Source organism: Gopherus flavomarginatus, chromosome 4, assembly GCF_025201925.1.
Source record: "Gopherus flavomarginatus isolate rGopFla2 chromosome 4, rGopFla2.mat.asm, whole genome shotgun sequence".
Lineage (NCBI taxonomy): Eukaryota > Metazoa > Chordata > Testudines > Testudinidae > Gopherus > Gopherus flavomarginatus.
Genome location: NC_066620.1, coordinates 88808359 through 88829506, shown reverse-complemented (window position 1 = coordinate 88829506; position 21148 = coordinate 88808359). Strand labels below are relative to the sequence as shown.

General features: G+C 38.5%; 1 protein-coding gene across 25 annotated transcripts in view; it reads left to right on the top strand.

The window, feature by feature from the left end:
- The window catches only part of AFDN (afadin, adherens junction formation factor), a 214021-nt gene that overhangs the window by 180037 nt on the left and 12836 nt on the right, over nt 1-21148 (top strand). For 10 of the 25 annotated variants that reach the window (XM_050948994.1, XM_050948986.1, XM_050948992.1 and 7 more), the window contains 9 exons: nt 4837-4902; nt 5091-5164; nt 5784-5902; nt 7148-7342; nt 7637-7728; nt 8204-8392; nt 10890-11909; nt 13471-13506; nt 18597-18731. In XM_050948994.1, the coding sequence (XP_050804951.1) occupies nt 4837-4902; nt 5091-5164; nt 5784-5902; nt 7148-7342; nt 7637-7728; nt 8204-8392; nt 10890-11909; nt 13471-13506; nt 18597-18731 (1926 nt within the window). Of the gene's footprint in view, nt 1-4836; nt 4903-5090; nt 5165-5783; nt 5903-7147; nt 7343-7636; nt 7729-8203; nt 8393-10889; nt 11910-13470; nt 13507-18596; nt 18765-21148 lie in introns of all 25 variants that reach the window. The other 15 variants (XM_050949007.1, XM_050949003.1, XM_050949002.1 and 12 more) reach the window with 3 other exon arrangements.

Sequence of the window (21148 nt, the reverse complement as noted above, 5' to 3'; positions counted from 1 at the left end):
CAATTTTGCGTAAAACTGAACAATAAGCAACACAACGTTAACAAAATTGTTTTAAAAATTGTGGGTTGGTTGAATTTAAAACAAAATGTGTCCAACTTTGAACACTATATTGTATTTTCAACTTTTTTAGTGTAAAATCTGAATTTCTGTGCTAAGTAAAGACCCAACCCTATTCTCTATTTAGAAAAAAATCAGACGTAAGTATAAATATGTAATAACTTATAGACCAGAAGTCATCTTAATGGGATGGATGTGCCTGCTTCTCCTTGCACAGTTTTTCCAGCTAGGGACATACGTTAGTGAGGCTCAACCTGATCTTAATTTCAATTTTCAACCAGCTCAAGGTGCAGGCAGGGGGTAGCTAGGGGCTGTGGGCAGGAAGGGGGTAGTTAGGGGCTTGTGCTGGGAGGGGTGTAGCTCAGGTGTGCAGGGACGGTCTGTCCATATGGTCAGTTCCTAGTTGACATAGTGGGGACAGTTTCGCTCCTTGTGGCTGTGTATGTGCAAGGTTGGGCTGGGCCTAGCTGTCCTATACGGTCACTGTGGCCATTGGCACCCAGTGGTTCGCGGACACCAAGAACTACACCAACCTGAGACCAAGGGGCATGGCGGCTGATACATAACCCACATGGGGAAACTGATCTGGACGCACAGAGTGCCTGTCGGCGCTGCTCACCTTGTTCCCTCCCTCCCGGAAACTCTGCCCCTGATGGCAGATCACCCAGGACTGTGTTGTGGTCCACCTTTGGACCCCAGCCCACAGTTTGGGAACCTCTTTTCTAAGGGACCAGTCAAGGTAGAGTGGTCTTTTAACACCTCTGCGGTCATAGGCCAAAAAGAGGCGGGGTTAGTGTGTTACAGCTTGTTGTAATAAGCCATAAATCCAGTCTCTCTTCACTCCATGATTTTTAGTGTCTAACAGAGTTATGAACTGAAGCGCTCAGGCTCATCTTTTGAAAGTGTTGTGCAGGTTTCCTTTGAGTATTAGGACCTATAGGTCAGACATAGGCCATGTCTACATCTAAAATTTTGCAGCGCTGGTTGTTACAGCTGTATTAGTACAGCTGTATAGGGCCAGCGCTGCAGAGTGGCCACACTTACAGCAACCAGCGCTGCAAGTGGTGTTAGATGTGGCCACACTGCAGCGCTGTTGGGCGGCTTCAAGGGAGGTTCGGGGAACGCGAGAGCAAACCACGGGGAAGCTGGTCTCCTTTCCCGGTTTGCTCTCTCGTTCCCCGAACCCCCGAGCAAGCAGGTCTCCTTCCCTGCGGTTTGCAGGGTGGTTCGGCGAACGCGAGAGCAAACCGGGAAAGGAGACCAGCTTCGCCGCGGTTTGCTCTCGCGTTCCCCGAACAAGCAGGTCTCCTTCCCTGCGGTTTGCAGGGTGGTTCGGTGAACGCGAGAGCAAACCGCGGCGAAGCTGGTCTCCTTCCCCGGTTTGCTCTCGCGTTCGCCGAACCACCCAGCAAACCGCAGGGAAGGAGACCTGCTTGCTCGGGGGTTCGGGGAACGCGAGAGCAAACCGGGAAAGGAGACCAGCTTCGCCGCGGTTTGCTCTCGCGTTCCCGGAACCACCCTGCAAACCGCAGGGAAGGAGACCTGCTTGCTCGGGGTTCGGGGAACGCGAGAGCAAACCGGGGAAGGAGACCAGCTTCGCCGCGGTTTGCTCTCGCGTTCACCGAACCACCCTGCAAACCGCAGGGAAGGAGACCTGCTTGCTCGGGGTTCGGGGAACGCGAGAGCAAACCGGGGAAGGAGACCAGCTTGATTACCAGAGGCTTCCTCAGGTATGCTGGGATACCTGCTTATTCCACGGAGGTCAAGAAAAGCGCTGGTAAGTGTCTATACTTGATTACCAGCGCTGGATCACCAGCGCTGGATCCTCTACACCCGAGACAAAACGGGAGTACGGCCAGCGCTGCAAACAGGGAGTTGCAGCGCTGGTGGTGCCCTGCAGATGTGTACACCTCCTAAGTTGCAGCGCTGTAACTCCCTCACCAGCGCTGCAACTTTCTGATGTAGACAAGCCCATAGGGTGATTGCTTTGTGAGCTTAAATTAGCTGGTATCTTAAATTCATAACTCTGCTAAACTCTAAAAATCATGAACTTTTAAAAAAAAATCACCTTTACTTTCAGCTGGAGTTCTTCACATACGGTGAACATGCCATTCAGATACCACAGAGGTACAGGGAGCAGTATAAGATGTCTTGCCCATTATAGTGTTGCTGGTGCTGTTAGATGGCTCCTGTATTTCAGTAGTGGATGAAGTGATTTCTGTATATACGCTGTAAAGCATTTTTATAATGTAAACTACATTCTTTTGTATGTGAAACTTTATCCATAAAAGTCCGTATTTATGCAGGTTATCTAAGAACGCAGACTAGAATTGTAATCAGTGTGCACTGTAGGAGAGATGAACATCTTAATGCTGTGCAAAATTTTGCTTCAACTTTGACTCTTGGTGCTCAAAGTTGAGAGACTTGGTATAATAACCAACACACAATAGAATGCTTAGCTTCATTTATGCTGCAGTGCATAGGTCAAATTCTCTTTCATTATCAGTCTGATAACATTACTTAGTTTAATTACCATACCTGTTTTACATACAGTCTTTCATTCTTTATTATTTGCATTATCTCAAATAGTTTGTGTGAGTTTCTCAAAATCTGGTATCTTTTTGTTTTAGAAAAATCTATTTTAATTTTTTCTCATCTTGTGTATTTTCTGATAAGTCCCTGAAGAGGGTAATCAGTGTTCAATCTCTTATTATGAATTCAGCTACAAAATTTTAAGAAGGATACCTCTGCACATGGTAGTGATGCTTTGCAACTGCCAAAATGTATAGACTGCAAAACGCTTGTTTGGGGAAGGAGCAGTGAGTTTAGTGCCAATTGAGCAAGTGATTGCTTTTTAAACTTTAAAGGTTACTCTTGCACAAATGTATAGTTGACTGCTTTTAAAGTGAATATTTATATGGCTCTAGGTGGTGTATAGAAAATATTCCTTTGTTTCCAATCATTCAATCAAGACATTATTTATTGCTTTCTATATTATTTTTTAGTACTTAGTCCAGATTTTTTTTTTAAAAAAAAGCATTATTGGGAGTAAGGACCAAAATAAACTTGACGTAATTAGGATCAGCTAGTAATTTGAATATTTCAGAGTTCAGAAGAATTATCTTGAATGTGTTTGAGAATTTGTGAAATCTAGAACAAGAGAAACTTGGATCAACTTGAGTTAACTCCACTTTATTGTTTTCATTAATACATATCCAGTCCTCCTCCACCTCTCCCAAAAAAAAACCTGTTAAATTGAGTTTTTAGCATGATTGGCTTGAAGTTAAAATGAAAGTGGCTTAATCATTGTAGAATCTTTTTTTTTTAAGCAGGAAATACCACAAATAGTACTGCTACGAAAATATCCCAAATACATAAATCAAAATGTGGAGATTAATTTATGCTGGCAAGTAGTATAGGTGTGTTCCCTCTAACAGTGGTTCTCAAACTTATTTGGTCACACTCTCCTTCTTTGTGTCTGTAGTTATTTCCCACTCCTACACAAGTATATATACCACCACCCAGCTCTGAAGGCAGAACGGGGAGTGGTCTCTGCTGGCTGGGAGCCCAGCTCTGAAGGCAGTGCTGCGCACAGCAGCACAGAAGTAAGGGTGGCATGATACTGCATTGCCACCTTTACTTGTCTGCTGGCGGTAGTGCTGACATTCTCCTAAAGCTTCTCATGTCCTTTCCCCCTCCCCCCATACATTCTGCATTCTTTCCTCCCCCTCCCCAGTTGTTCTGAGGAGGAATATTATATGTATGTATTATCTCAGCTGAAAATATGTTGTCACTTCACTAGCAATGCCACTGGTAGACTTCAATTGATAGAGCAATTTAAAAAAGGCACAGATCCCTGTAGTAAATAATAATGTCACATTCCCATCATTACACTTAGCATGACACTTTTGAGGCTGGTACCCCTAACGTTAGATTAATCTGCTGCGTAGAGTAGCTTGCAGGTGAGTGCATGTGAAATGATTGTACAACGGTATGACTTTAATGTATGCTTACATATGTCGTCTTCTAGGTTTTTTATAGGTACATTTAGAGAGCAAGAAGGTGGCATTAAGAATAAACTGTACATTTTACAGTAGATCTAAATTTTGGACCTGTCAACTATGAAAGTGAATTTTTTTCATCTCCTTTCTCCTGTATCCATTATTTATTATTTGTGTTACATTAGCACCTAGAAGCCCCATTGTGATAGATGCTTTACAGATATGTAGTGAAAGACGGATTCAGCCCCAAAGAACTTTTTCTTCCTTTTCTTTGTCATGTCAAGGTTAAATAAGTCACCTCCAAACTGCTCTCTGTTTCACCAGCCAGATGGCCAGGGTAGCAGTGTAATGCTTTGGTGTACCATGGGATATTGAGGATACAACCAGGTCCTTGTATTGAATTAATAAATATACCTATAAAACTACAAATCCTTTCATTAAAAAGGGATTAAAAGTTAACTGTTAAGCGCTGGTTTAATAAACCTGTTTTCTTGTTGGATTATTCCTAGTCTTTTGATTATCATGAAACCAAATAACCTTTGTCTGTACGCTAGTTGCTACAGTTTCCAGAGACCTAATATTAACACCTTTTCTTGCTTTCTTTGGTGTCATGAAGATGTGAACTTTTTCCATATCACTGGTTTTGTAAGTTGAGGAAGTTTTAAAATAATGAGATGTCAGAGTTGATATATTAATGTAACAGATTCAGATTCATGGAGTACTTTCTTACAAAAGAGAAGATTTAAATATGACCTCATAAATGTCTTTTTATCTGCAGGGTGCAGGTCAAGATAAACTTGGAATCTATGTCAAGTCTGTGGTAAAAGGAGGTGCTGCAGATGTGGTTAGTAATGTTTGTAAATATTAAAGTTGTTAAAATCTATCAAATAGTCAAATTTAGAGATACTTCAATAAAAACATCTGTAATTCTCTTCATTGGACTAATAAAATGTATTTACATTTATCTTGATTAAGCCCATGTAAGGCTTGTGTATATAAAGTGTGGTTTTTTTTTTTTGAATATGTAATTAGGATGGTCGGCTTGCTGCAGGGGATCAGTTGCTCAGCGTGGATGGTCGAAGTTTAGTGGGTCTGTCCCAAGAAAGGTACAGTATTGCTTTCAGTTTGTGAGTTGAGGAAGCGAATACTCTTTGTAAAAATAGAGAGAGAGAGTGAGTGTGCGTGTGCAGTGAACGAAGGGCTTGGTTAGTTTTGGGACAGAAATATTAGTTTGACTTACGGATATATCTGTCTTGGTTTTTATATTGGTTCCATATAGCCTCAGGAACAAAAGTTCATCACTCCATTATTTTAGTATGTTCAGAACAAATATTGCTATAGTGATACAGGTATCCATGTAGATACCTTGTTGTATTAAATTCTTAAAGTGTATATTCTCATTCAAAGTAAAAAATCTTTTAAGCAAACTGGTCCTAGCTTTTGTCTTGATTTTTGACATCTGGCATTGAACTGTGGAAATTAGTAATAGTAACTGCCTGCATACTTTCCCCATTTTATATTCATACGTCCTCTAGATGCTATTTTCTAATTGTCCAAAGAGGATAAGTGACTGAAGTGTGAAGCTGAATAGAAAAGAAATGCTGTGGTGAAACAGAAAATATTGTTGAATGCTTGATTTAGCAACAATGACCTAAAAAGAATTGTATGGAGATTACTTTTAAATAATGCTGTGCTTAGTTCTCTTCTGTTTGACTCCTGACACAGGGCAGCAGAGCTCATGACAAGAACAGGTTCTGTAGTCACCCTAGAAGTAGCAAAACAAGGAGCAATTTACCATGGTCTGGCAACCCTGCTTAACCAGCCATCCCCAATGATGCAAAGAGGTAAAATAAATAACTGATTTAACATTTTCATAAGACAGTACTGCAAATTTAGGCCCTTTCCCCAACACTGGTGAAAGGGAGAAATAATCCCTCAACAATCCACAATGAAATATGAACACTTAGAAGATGTAGCATTTTACTCCTGTAATGTGCATGAGTTACATAATTCATCTCATAAAGACTTCCGCATGTGTTTCTGGGAGTAATGTGAAGAGGTGGAGAAAACATATATACATATGTTCCTGCTAATAGCAGTGGTTTAGTATTTTATACCCAAAAGTTTACATTTTAAACAGATGTAGAATCCGTGGAATGGCAATGCAACTTCTCTTACCAAGGAGTGAGCTCAGTTATAACCATTGTTTAAAATTATAGTACAGACACAGTTCTAATCATAAGTAAATGTGTTATCAACACTTAAGTACAAATACTATATAATTTATTTAAGAGTAAGCAGAATTTAAAATCTAAATAAATGGAATACACAAAATTCACAAACGGACCAAGAATTCAATTCACTTTTTCTCCCTCTCCAAAAGAACACTGATTGCAAACATGCTGTGATACTTGGGATTACCAGTAAAATAATTTTAAAACAAAACAGAAGGCATTGGGCCATGTTTGGTCATTGATTTTCACTGAGAATCATGTTGAAATGACAGTTGTTAATTTCTATATCTGATCCTTTAAAAGCTAGGATTTTCTTTGGTATTTTTTGGTATTTTTTTCCAAATAATTGCTTCCCTCTCCCCCAATATAAGTCAAAAATTTCTTTCAGGGGAGGTGTTTTAATGACCATGTGTCAATTTTATATAAATTTTGATTAAGTTATAGTATGAGAGCTTTATAAAAATTATTAAAGAATGCTGCAATATAGGAAGGAAAGAGTTAAAAGAATAAACTTTCTTTATCGCAGTTTACATCACGACCCCAGACACCATAAGCCTTTCAGATTAATCAAGAGACTTCTTTCAGTAAAAGTGCATCTGGCTTTGCCAAATATTATGATGTCTTTGTTTCAAAAACCTTTTTGAAGCCTGTAAATCAAAGGAATCTTGAACTCTCAGCATAACAGAATAGGATTGTGTATATGAAGAATTCTAACTTTTAAAATCCAGCATGTTTTACTAGAAGATTCATTTTAGCTATTAAAGTTAAGTAACCTTTTTTAAAACAAGACTAAAATAGGAAACAGTTGTTCAAGTGGATAAGAACAAAAATTTTAAAGGTCGTAATCTGTTGCAGTTTCGGACCGCCGTGGCACAGGTAAACCCCGACCAAAGAGTGAAGGTTTTGAGCTGTATAATAATTCTGCTCAAAATGGGTCACCTGAGAGCCCTCAGCTGCCTTGGACAGAGTATAATGAACCAAAGAAGCTGTCAGGGGATGACAGACTGATGAAGAATCGAGCTGATCACCGCTCCAGTCCCAATGTAGCAAGTAAGCTAAACTTCACTTCTGTTCTTTTTAAGAATAATTTTTTTCATGCAAATTATTAGTAGTCTTTGAAATCTAAAAGCAGGAAGATGACTTGATTAAAATGTAGACTACATTTGAAATACTGACAGTAATAACTGCAACAAAATTTGGAGAAAGTCATTCATTAAAGAGCAATTACAACTAATGTAATTAATGCTTTATTGCCACATTATGACGTTTAATTGGTTTGTTTTATTACATATGACAAATTTCTGTTACTGATGTTTAACAATGTTTACTTCAACTCTCTAATAGATCAGCCACCAAGCCCTGGAGGGAAGAATGCTTATGCTGCTGGAACGACCACCAAGATAACTTCAGTCTCTACTGGGAATCTTTGTACCGAGGTCAGAAGTGGCAAGAAAAGGACTGGCTGTTAACATCACTTAAATTTCAATAGCAGTAGTGTGCTTGGGTTAAGCTAAGGTTTTTATTGAACGTTTTTAATAAAATGCCACTGTTCAATTATTTGTATTTATTCTTCTTCACTGTTGCTTTATTTGCCACTGTTCAGTCAGCAACAGAAATTGTCACAAAATTGTGGTTATTGCATTGCTATTTGAATTTTTGATTATTATAAATAAATTTATGCTGTAAGCATTGTGCATTTAGTTCCAGAGCATTCAAACCCTGAATCATAGTTACTAGTTTATATTTAATTGTTCTTAGAAAATCTTAGAATCATATTTATTTGGTTGAAGCTGGGATTAAGAACAATGCCTAAAAATATACTTGTTAAAAAAGAAATTAGAAGTTCAAATAAAATAAAATCTGCAGAAATCTGTATGATAGATAAGTTTTAACCTATTCTGTCTTCTACAGGAGCAGACACTGCCACCAAGACCTGAAGCTTATCCTATACCAACACAAACCTATACCAGAGAATATTTCACATTCCCAGCTTCAAAATCCCAGGATCGAATGGGTCCTGCTCAGAATCAGTGGCCAAATTATGAAGACAAACCACAGATCCAGACGGAGAGTAATCACTCAATTAGTGCTGCAATGCAGGTTAGAAGTCTGTCACGAATTTAAAAACCTTCCCTTCTGTTTGCTGAAGACAAAGAAATACAAAATATTAGGTTTTCTCTTTCAAAACAATCAATATTTTTATGAAAAGCAAACTAAGGTGCCAGTTCCACAAGAAGTCTTAAATAGACAGATCCCAGTGCCTGTGTGTAGCTTTGTTGTTGTTGTTGGTTTTTTTTTTTTTAAGTGGAGCAGAGAGATATCTGTAGTTCAAACCCAATCCAAGATCTATAGTGAAATGTATTTACTTCAGTCACTTGTAAACTGTGCCTCTGGTTATAAAAACAGTGCATCAGTTGTACTGTTATGGAAACCATTTACCACGGAGTCTTACATTCTCACAATATTTAATGTATACTCACAATACTCCTAGGAGATGGAGCTATAATTCTCTATTGTGTTGATGGAGAAACTGAGGCACAGATAGACTTGCCCAATGCCTCAGGAAATCTGCGGTGGACCATGGAATTGAACCAGGGTTTCCCTCTCCCACACTAGTAGTGCCCACCCACCATCTTCCTCTGTAAAAACACCATACAGAGTCCCTTAGCATTCATAATAAGCACAGAAAAGATTAAGAATTGGGTGCTAAAATCGAATGTAGTTTTTGAAAAGCTTTTCTTTCTTGATTCTTGAGGTAGCAATCCTACAAAAAAAGTAGGAAATTGACTCTGGAAACCTTAGTTGTGAGTAATCCTCACTCATGCCAATATTGCCACTGAAGTCAATGCAATAATGACTTGAGAAAGGATTATAGGTAAATCCTTAGTATGATTGTGCTGATGTGCAGTTGGTGCCTATAACACAGTTCCAGTTTTCACAGTTGTTAAGAATTTAGAACGCAAACCCATTGTTCATTTTATTCGATGAGGGTTTAAGATGGAAATTAACACATCATATTATGGCTAATTGCTATAAAAATATTTTAGCTAAACACCAGTACCTAAATACCCCACATTTAGAAAGCTGATGATAGGTATTGACCTTGAGTTGCAGCTTGGAGTTCTGTTTCGGCCAGGAAAAATGCATTTTACTAAAGCAAATGGCTGGGAGTTGCTTTTTCACAAGTACTTGAAAAGTATATGTTAGGTTTTCACAACACATATCTATCAATGCTTTTAAATTTCATTGTTAAAATCAGTTTTAAAAATTTCACAGCATCGATTACTTTTTAATGAAATCCACAAGCATTGTTTCTATAGGATTTTATTTTTGTTTTAAAAAGCATCTTTTTTCTGTTTAAGAATAATTTCATTATTGTAAAATCATTTTAGTGAATGATCTCTTCTGCTTATTTTTTTGTTGTCAAATTAAGTAGTTATTCACTTGTAAGGAGCAGTTTCATGTAAATTATATTTGAAGCCGTGGTCATGAAAGTTGCAGTAACTAATGGCTGACTTAAAATGCCTGTTTTTTATCATCTAAGTACATAAGTTATTAGCAAACTGTTGGGCTAGGTGCATCTTCCCAGTGCTTCTGACACAAGTCACTGTGTGTTCAGAGCTACAGAACTAATAGAGCATAAAAAATACACCCTTTCATCCCAAACAAGGCATTCTTTCTAGTTCATAGTTAATTAAGGTCACTGGTTGGGCCGCATGGAGAATTTTGCATTGTACTCTCCTCCAGTGTCACTTATGGAAAGTCTGTACGTTCTTTGTCCATATTGAAAATGTTCTAATCCTCAAAAATATGAATATTTGCTTCAAGAAAAAATAAAATATTTAAATAGATTTCATCAGCCTAATCATGTTTGAATATTTTTCACATCCAATTGAATTCCCACTTTCTATGCAGTAATAGTAGTTAGTGTGTGACATCTTTTAAAATGCTGTAAGTGTACAAACTAATACATGCTTAATATTCCTGTGAGGTAGTTGAGTAAGGTGGGGCATCTAAGCTCCCACATCCTCTACCCCGAATGATTCTCTCAGTGGCAAGAGAGGGGAGAATGCCCCCAATTGGGGGTGGATGATTTCCCCCTTCCCTCAGCACTCTTGGTTTGTGTGTCTATGTTCATGAAAGAAAAATGTTTGCCAGCCCAGCAATAGGCTGGACTGGAGAGTTATTGCACTTGAGTTACTGTTGGAGGCTGCCAATGTGTGTGTAAGTGGGTAAGAGCTGATAGGGATAGCCCTGAGAACTTGTGTGAGATGGGGAAGATTGTTGGCGTGAGCTCTGCTTTGTTTTCATCATTCCCTCAGTGTAGCTTGACAGTTCTGCCTCAGAGCTTACAAAGTCTTCCTAGGCTTTCATGGTTTAAAGGCTCAGTGATTTTTGTGGTGTTGCGGACATAAAATTCTTGAGAAACTTGCTAGTTCTGAAGGTTCTCTACTTTACCAAAAAGATGTAATTGTATTGATAAGCCTTTTTTGTCTTGTAGAAATGCATTTTTGTTATCCATTAGTGTTTTTTATTGGATATAAATTTTATTACATACAGATTAACTAATATACATACTTTATTTTATTTTTTCCAGCGTGCAGCTCATTCCCAGGAAGAACTTCGAGATGATAAAGTTTTCCAACCAGAGGGGAATCGTCTGGAGGTGGTTATAAGAAAGGATATAGAGTACATTGATCGAAAGTCAGACAGTGATCCATGGATGAATTCGTCTGTGGATTCCAGCACATCCAGCCAAGAGCATCTGAACCACTCCTCCAAATCTATTTCCCCTGGTTCTTGTTTAACCAAAAGTGGACCTGGCCGTTGGAAAACTCCTGCTATCAATCAGCCAACACCAGTGGCAGTTTCCCAACCCATCAGAACAGACCTTCCTCCCCCTCCCCCTCCTCCACCAGTGCACTATGCAGCTGATTTTGATGGACTGCAAATGGATTTGCCTTTGCCTCTGCCTCCACCTCCCCCTCCAAACCAGCTAGGAACGCTAGCTACTGCAGAACGTAAAAAAAGAGAGGAGCATCAGCGGTGGTATGAAAAGGAAAAAGCGCGTCTAGAGGAAGAGCGAGAGAGGAAGCGTCGTGAGCAGGAAAGGAAATTGGGCCAGATGCGTACTCAGCCACTAATTCCTGCTGCTCAGCCTATGGTTTCTCCTGTTTCTGTGCAGCAGGTGAAACCAGAAAAGCCTTCAACACTGCAGAGGTCCCAGGACACTGTCATTCGAGAGCTACAGCCCCAACAGCAACCCCGAACCATCGAACGAAGGGATCTGCAGTACATCACCATCAGCAAAGAAGAACTGTCCTCCAGTGATAGCTTGTCTCCTGATCCCTGGAAACGGGATGCTAAGGAGAAGCTAGAAAAGCAACAGCAGATGCACATTGTGGACATGCTGAGTAAAGAGATTCAGGAACTTCAAAACAAGCTTGATCGTACAGCAGAAGAGAACGACCGCCTGCGCAAACTTATGCTCGAGTGGCAGTTCCAGAAACGACTTCAAGAGTCAAAGCAAAAGGACGAGGATGATGACGAGGAAGAAGATGATGATGTGGATACCATGCTAATTATGCAACGGCTGGAGGCTGAAAAAAGAGCAAGGGTAAAAGGGGGTAATCCTTTCTAGGCACGAGTATAGCAAACATTCATTTAAACTTGTGTTCTTTAGTAGACTGGTTAAATGAAATTTGAAATTGTCACAGGATAAAGGAGGACTAGACTGTCTTAATGTCCCTGTCTTTCATTATATACAGAATGCTAAAGAAAAATGTTGTGAACTACCTTGGTTTGGCCAGTTAAGTGGTGTATTATAAAAGTGCAAAGCGACTAACTGCAAAGATGAGAGCAAAATCTTTTTCCCTGGCTGTAAAACTTTTCCTTCGGAGAAATGACTGTCCCTTCCCCCTAGATAGGGGAAGAGGTAGTCATTGACTGCAATTCCCTCAAAGTAACGTACACAAGTTGATGCCTGGTGTATGCTCTGGCAGTTTTATTTGTGGAGGATAAAAATGAAGGTCTTTGGGGAGGGGACAAAAAAGGGCAGTTTTTCTTCAGTATCTTTGTTTTATTCTAACTCTCTGATAGCTCTTATTTGGCTGCTTTTGTGGTGAAAGCCCCTGATATTTACAGCTGTTAAAGTATGCTCTCAAAGTTATTCTGCCCTTTCTGCCTTCACTGAGAAACTGTTTCCATATAGAAACAAATCTTTTTCTTATGAATCATAACCCCAGGAATACTGAATTTGCAGGTTGAGAGTTTTGCTTGGAAGGACTTATAAACTAGTTCCTTAGTTTGTTGAGCATCTTTACTGCTACTTGTCCTAAGAGTTGACCTTTGGCTTTGTATTAACTCCATTGACACTAATTCTTAAACTTAATCTTTATGCCCTTGCTAGAGTCTGTTGCTTTCCTTTTACCCTATGGCTAACTTTTACTATTTTGAAGCAATGGATACCCCACACTTGCAAACTGATGAAAGGAAAGGCTAAATAAATATATCCTTGGCTGGTGTTGGTAACTTTGTGATTGTAACACATAAGCAGTTACCTATGGGCATAAAATTCCATATAAAACTGCTATTTGCACAAAAAAGTCTGTGTTAACATTTTTATTATCACTTGGCTTAAAAAACCACATCATTAATGGGTTGAGCAGCCAGCTGTATTGCATAACGTTATATCATTCTTCTCCATAAGGGATGAATTTTAAAATATTTGTGTCAGTGAGGTTTTCTAACATTTTAGAACATTAGTGGCTTTACACAATCCTAGCCTGAATTATAACATGTAAAAAGTTTCCTGCAGAGACTATAGCTGTTTGCTTGCTCTTTTTTAAAGAGAATGTCTGCACTTCTGTTGTATGTCATTATCTATAATGCCAGAGATGCAAATAAAAATAGTATCTCTAGGATCACTATTAGCTTTGGTTTTTTAAGTGTCTGAATATCTAATCTGAAATGTTATCACCGTTAGGACACTGGGTTTTTCGCTGTTCAGACAGTTCAGCAATCTAATGTCCAAAATTCTTCAGTTCCTTCTTTTTATAGCTTTCTAAAACAGCTGAAGTATCAAATAAAAGGGAAATGCTTTTGGCATAGTGCAAATCTAAACTTACCTTTATTTTCACTGTGCATCTTTCTTTTTTCCCTTCTTTTATTACCTGCAGCAGACTGCTGTGCCAGCAATCTCTGTTCTAGATTTGGTATGTTCTAGTTTCTTTCTCTTCAATACCTCTTCCTCGTCTTTATATTTTTGTTTTGTTTTCTTTATTAATAATGATCCAAAATGCATTGGATGTTGTCTTTGCCATTTCTGGGGTGTTCTGAATCAAGGTCTGATACAGTAAGTTAACTGTAAGCATGCATTTTGAGTGTTTCTACATCTCTTCTTCTTACTCCTCTCTTCCTGCTTTTTTTCTTTAATTGTTGTGTACTGCCCATGGCTTTGAATTGTTTGCAGCTGTGATCTAATATGAAACTCTGTATTTGATATTTCTTTGTAACTATATATTTATAACATCTTACTAAGCAGTTGGAAGGAACAAATTGTGGGGTGAGATTTTCTCAGTTTCACTTGTTTCATTTTAAGTCCTAAGCCAAAGAAAACTTCTTGTCGTGACATTCTTCAGAGATTTATATGAACTTGTTTTAACAGCTTAAATACACAAGAGTTTTAAATCCGGTGACACCATAAATGTGCATGGCCTATTACTTTAAAAGGTCAATGTTCCCTATCCTCCCTCGTGATGGCTTTGTGTACCAGTTTAGCTTCTCCATTAATTGACAGTAAACAATAAGGTGCCACAAGATTCTTTGCTGCTTATGTGTTCTTAATTTCTGATAGTTTTCTGTAATAGAATGAAACTCTAATTCAGGAGCTGTTGCCCTGAGTTAGTATATCCAACTAATTTACAAACATAACCAGAAAACCTATCTCTTACTTTTTTTTCCTAAACTGCCATTTCATTTGGATCAATACCATTGCATTTACATTTAAAATTGAGGTGGAAAATCTCTTGGTTAAGTGACTGTTTTAGGGCAGTAATCGCTGAACCAGTACATAAATGCTATTGTCAGCATTGAGAATGAGCAGATAATTGAAATGTTTCCTGTAGCTCCCTAGAAAAGAAACTCTCACCTTTTAAAATTAGTTACTGTATAATTGGGTATAATCTGAATGTAATTCATGTGTCTGAACCAATGCTTGGGACAGCTCCTCTAGATACAAATTATTCGTACCACTCGAGATGAAAAAAGTGACTGTTCAAAATTTTGCCCAATTTTGGTATTGAAATGCAAACACTGCTTTATAAGACGAATTTATAAAATGTATGCTTCAGCTAATTTATAACATGTATTTAAACACTCACTACTGTAGTATCTCTGTGCCAGATTACTATTGTTATAATCAATCTCAAAGTCCTCTGGCAGCAACAAAACAGGTGAGCTTTCTCAGTTGTTTTCTGAATGACACAAGTACATTCAGAAAAGCCATGGCTATTCCAGCTTCTGGTGTTGCCATCTCTCAGGGTTTTATTGCATGTCTTGGGATATTCAGTGTTTTTCTTAAAGCTCTAATTCCTGGAGTCATTGTGTTAAGAATCTCAGCTTTCATTTTTACAATGTTCTGGAGAAAAGTTTGAAAATATGAAGCCTAAAGGCAAAAAAGCAGAAGACAAATAAAAAGAGCCCCAAATCTCATGATTTAGTCCTCTATTAGAGGGAACAACTTGGAAGAAGCTGCTGTTCTGAGCTAGACTGTTGGAAGTCCAGGTTGGCCGCACAGGAAACCAAGGATTATGGGACCAGATGAACTCTTGACATTTTATATGGTAAACTAACCTACCTAGGATAGAGGAGAAGGGAAAGTTCATGCTTCTATATCTAGTGATCTATTACAGTTACTCTTGTATGTCTGCATATATGGCTCCTCTTTTCTATTCTTTACTATTTTAACAAAAAAATACTTAAGGGAAGGTACTGAATATAGAGCAAATGAACTTGTTTTCATATTACATGTAACATGTCTCTCTTCACGTAAGCAGTGTTGTGGGTCTTGAGCTGTACTGTGCGTCTTGAGAAGTTATATTGACAGGTATCCCTTTAACTGAATGTCAGAACAGACAGATGTGTGAACTTCTAAAAAAACAAAACAAAAAAAAAAACTCTAAATGTTCAAACTCCTGCATGGGAATCTTAATTGCAAGAGTCCTGTTGAGGTAAATGGGACTTGTGGGTAAATTTTCTTCAGTGTTTTGAAAATTTAGGAATTAAATGGGCCTTACTCACTGCTTGTAGAGTTAGTATAGTACACCGTTGTTGTACACAGTCACAAAAGCTAATTGCTTCAAGCAGAATGGAGATCCTTGCCATCTCAACAGTCCTTTCTTGTTGTGTGACTACTGCTAAATAGAAGCTAGTTATGTAGGTCATACAGAAATGAGGTGTCATCTTGTAGTGATCACTCAATTCTCTCCCACTTCAGCCTTATTTCTCACTCTTGGCCTGTTTCCTAGGATTTAGGTCTAGAATAGCCTCTGATCTGGCTGGCACATTCCTACCTGATGCAGCTGTCCTTCCAAAATTGCTATAGTCGACACATTGACTTCAACTCCAAAATTGGCGTATTGCATAGGGTTTTTTCTTATTTTGATGCTCTAGAAACACAGATATTTCTCTTTAAGCATTTGGGACAAAGTCAAAAAGTTCTCCTTTATTCTCTCATTAGGACTTATTTTTGCCAATTTTTTCTTTAAGTGGGAAAAAAAGTATTTTTCTTGAGGACATTTTTTTCTGAATTTTTCATCTCTCCTGCCCTTCCATATCATTATTTGGTACCATAAGATTAATTCTTATGCTAAATTGGTGAATTGTTGTAAAAGGGGGAAGGGAAGAAGAGATCTTTACTCCAATAGGCTTTTAATTGTGATAAGGTTTTTTAATTAACAGATCTATTCTTTTATAACAGATATTTTATAAAAACTTTAGTTGCTTTCCCTATTGTACTGAGTGTATTTGAGCCTTCCCTCTACCTTTGTGCAGTGTCAAGAACTATAAAAGCCACTTACTTTCCTAAAACTGGAGTTCAAAGGTTACATCCTTTGAAGGGGGATGGATAGCTCAGTGGTTTGAGCATTGGCCTGCTAAACTCAGGGTTGTGAGTTCAATCCTTGAGGGGGCCACTTAGGGATCTGGGGCAAAAATTGGTCCTGCTAGTGAAGGCGGGGCGCTGGACTCAATGACCTTTCAAGGTCCCTTCCAGTTCTAGGAGATTGGTATATCTCCTATTATTATTATTATTATTATTATTATTATCCTCTGAAAAATATTCACCAGATACATGCCAATATGAATACTAAATCATTTTTATTTAAAAAAAAAATATCAATCACTTTGACGACCATGAACTGGTCCTGAAAGATTGGCACACTCTGATGTTTGTAACTTTGACCATCTAATCAGAGGAATTCTCAGCTTTGAAATGCATGCTTGATAATCAGCTGACTTAGTCATGCATGTAAGGGTATATGAGACAACAGTGCTCTTGGAACAATAGAATAGTTTAGATTCAGTGTAAAAAAAATCCATTGCAACATTAGGAAGCCTTCACTCAGTATTTGACACACTGGATGTCAAAATGAAAGTTTAAAAAGTCTTTTGTCTTCAAATGCATATCCTCCCTTCTGTTGGTTAATGGGAGTTACGTGCTCAAATAGATGGGAAATAGGGAGAGAATTTAGATCCCTTATATGAAGGTTCCCTGCAGAAATATAATTGTCTCTAAAGTTCCATTTTCCCACTATTGCTGTATTCTGTCAGGGTATATAGATGATCGGACTGCTGCGCAAGATCTAGGACCCTAAAAGGTGGGAGGGTCCTAGAGCTTTGGTTGGAGCTGGATCCCCAGCATCTACACTGCCCTTAAACAGCCCCTTAACCCAAGCCCCATGAGCCTGTGTCAGCTGGCACAGGCCAGCCATGGGTGTCTAATTTCAGTGTAGACATGCCATGTATGTGCATAAACTGCTTGACTATGAACAAGAGCAGACTGAATATATTTAGCAGAAAATCACATGTAAACATTATGACAACTTTAGGAAACACAGACATAAAATCAATTTAATAAATCTTACTGTGAAAAGTTTAATGTAAAAATATAAGCTCATAGCAATAAAAAACATGACTCGATGGCAGATAATTTCTGTATTTTAGAGATACACCTCTACCTCGATATAACACAAATTTGGATATAACGTGGTAAAGCAGTGCTCGGGGGGGGCGGGGCTGCACACTCCAGTGGATCAAAGCAAGTTCGATATGACGTGGTTTCACTTATAACACGGTAAAATTTTTTGGCTCCCAAGGACAGCGTTATATCGAGGTAGAGGAGTAGTTGTTATCCCAGGGCCTCCCAGACCGGGGGGGGGCGGGCAAGTGGGACAATTATATTTGTAGTGGTGCTAATTTGTCTGAGCAGTGCATTGTTATAATGTCTGTTAGATAAATGTCTATACAATTGTCTAAGGCTTATATATTAGCAATGTTAGATTCAAGGAGCCAAAGCCTTGCTTTGTCGTCTGTTTTCCTAGTGCGCATCTGTTGTAGAAACACTGGGAGACTTTTTATTTATCTTTTGAGGGTATTGGTAGACTTGCCACATGAGCCTCTTACTTTAAATGGCTTGACCCCATGACTAAAAAGTCAAGATTTTTCAATGCTTAAATCCCAATCTAAAATAAACACAGTTAGCTGTTGAAGCTGTGGAATGTTGATTCCAAATGTCTAATTTCAGTTCACCCGTGCAACTCTTGTTGTTGAAGTGGTCTGGACCGTAAGTCAAATGGTACCTCTGTAGGGGTTCAGTACGCATATGTACAATCATACTAGCAAGGTAGTATTTTAATAGAGTTCCGCTGATTCATTCTAGTTAACTATATGTAGAATTTCCCATAATGCCAAAATGTAGGTGGAGCTGCAGAGTTTGTGTCCCCCAAAGTGTGTCTCTTTGTGTACAGCTGTTGTAACAATTCAGCAGCGAAAAGTAAGCAGTACATTCCCTCCTATACATTTCTCATCCTTTATGTGCAACAATTATTAGAAGTTCTCTATGGTTTTTAGGGACTTTCAGGGAAAATATAATCATAGTTGGACAGGGAAAACATTATTGATCTGCTGTAGTGTAGTGCTTTCCATTAAACTGGTCAATTTTTAAAATGAATGCTCTAGGTATGTGCTCTCTGACTTATCCAGGGTGAGGTGATTTCATAAACAATTAAAGACAAGTCTTGGTTAGTTACAGGATGAAGAGCGCAGACGGCAGCAACAGTTAGAAGAGATGCGTAAACGAGAAGCAGAAGATAGGGCCAGGCAAGAAGAAGAGCGCCGGCGCCAGGAGGAGGAGCGGACCAAGAGAGAGGCTGAAGAAAAGGTTATGGTCTTCTGAGTGCATCAAGAATTCTTTGTAGGCTTCACCTACTTAGCCTGACCATTAACAATTTGGTTTTGCTGTGGGGGGGAGCTGAATATATTAACATGATGATAATATTCATGGGCTCAGACCCTCTACCATCCAAAATAGAATAGACAGACGCTGAGTTAATGTCCAGATTCATATCCTTCATAGCTTTTGTATTTATTGGTAACTCTCAAACAATAACACAACAGAAATAATCTCAGGCTTAGGCCTGGTGTACACTGGGGGTGGGAGTCGATTTAAGTTATGCTCACGTAGCTGAATTTGATGTACTTAGATCGACTTACCAGGGTGTCTTCACTGCAGTGAGTCGACTGCTGCTGCTCCCCCATCGACTCTGCTTGCGCCTCTCGCCAAGCTGGAGTACAGGAGTTGATGGGAGAGCACTCGGGAATCGATTTATCATGTCTAGACTAGGCGCAATAAATGGATCTCTGCTGGATCGATTGCTTCCGGCCAATCTGGCCTGTAGTGAAGACATACCCTAAGTGTCCTCCCTGAGCTTGGTTGTCACTGCTAGAGTTCACCTTCAGAGCCTTTTCTACCTTGGCTTTCTAGTTTCTTCTGCCTGAAAGAGACATTCCCATGCTGCTTTTGTCTGGGTTGGAGCTGACTGACCTGCCAGCCTGCCCCAGCAGTAATCATCCTGGAACTTAATGCAGGGTTTTAGCACCTGAGACTATAGTGACTCAATAGAAGAGCTTTGTATTGCCTTTGGTTACTTTATTGTAATTCACTAAAAATCAGTGTTCTTAAAAGCAGAAACAAAGAACTGCGATGTTTGTTTGATGTAGTAGGTTTTAGAAAGACCTATTTTTATAAGAAAAGAAAAATATATTATATGGAATTCAGAGATGGAAAAGTGGAAAGAATGCTCCACTTTTTTTTTGTTACTTTTGTTTGAATCTGGAAAAAAATTACTAGGAGTTGGTTCTTTTATGCAGAAAGCTATTAGACCTGAATGTGATCTAGCAAGAAATTGGATCTCTATACAATTAGATACACTCCAAAACTCCAGATGTTTGGATCCCTTTAAAAATCATGTATGAGTTTTTTAAATTTTTGTGATAAATTTCTTAATATCTCAATCTTTTTATTTGACTCTCAATGTGGTAGATGTAGAACCATCCCACCCACTGTAAGCTGTTGCTTGAGCAGTGGCAATCAGGATTCTTCAGAATGAAAACTTGGATTTTAGTGAAACTGTGATTTCAGAATGGAGATGGATGTTTTAATGATAGGAGGAGCTCCTGCTGGGAAGATCAAGTAGGGAAAAAGTTTAAAAGCTCTAAGACCTGTTTTTCAGTGATCTAGGAGTAATGGGCTGACAATGAGGAAAAAAAAATCTAGAACAGAATAGTTTTCCAAGGGAAGTCATAACAACCTCCTCACTGGGATATCACACACACAACTGGACTCAGCAAAGTAGTGGAGGTCATATCATAGGAAAGTCAGAGGTGGATGGTGGATAAGATTGATCAGTAATAAATAGATATTCTCCATCTCTAACTTTGGTGATGTGGTACATTCTAATGATATTTGGGTCACCTACAGCTGAAAGGCTTTTATGACTGGCAAATCTGATCTATCCCAGAGACAGTTGCATATAAGTCCCAGACAGAGATTGTTACAAATTTAGTGCCACCTAAATACTCTTCAAAATGGAAAATAGTATTTTGTACATAACCAATAGAAGGGTAACTGGCTCTGACTTCTTTAGTTAAGAAGATTCTTGGACTGTTTAAGAAGGGTATTTATTTACTTATTTTGATTTAAATTTAAAAAAAGATGTGTATCCAAAACTCTAGGCACCCTGCCACAAACTACAAGAAGTTTTTTTTAAGAAGCTGTATTATACATCCTTCATTTAACAAGAAATAATGTTTTATCTATGTGATTGCAAAATACAAATATTCGGTAGTTAGTGAATCAAGAAATGATAGAATTTGACCTTCACAGTTTGTAGTGAAAGTCCAAAATAGATCAGTATCTATTAGCTCACAATGGAGTTCTGACGGGTGCTGATGAAAATTAAGTTATTTCACAGAACAATAAAAACTCTTTAAACTGGAAAAATATAGGAAACTGGTCTCACATGGTAGTCACCGGGTAGCTTCTGAGAGATGGTAGAGTTCAAATAATACGTACTGTACCTTATTATGAACATCTGTTTTTGTCAGGTTCACACAAGAGTTCAGTTCAGATTATTTTTATTATGGCCCTATAGAAACATCATGGGCATAGCATTTTCTTCATGAACTTGTAGAAGACACTTCAAGAGATTTAATAAAGCATTGTTTTAAAAAATTAAATTGCACAAGTCGCAACTTATCTTTGCATGAAGTTATTTTTCTAGTGTCTATAGCTTAGGC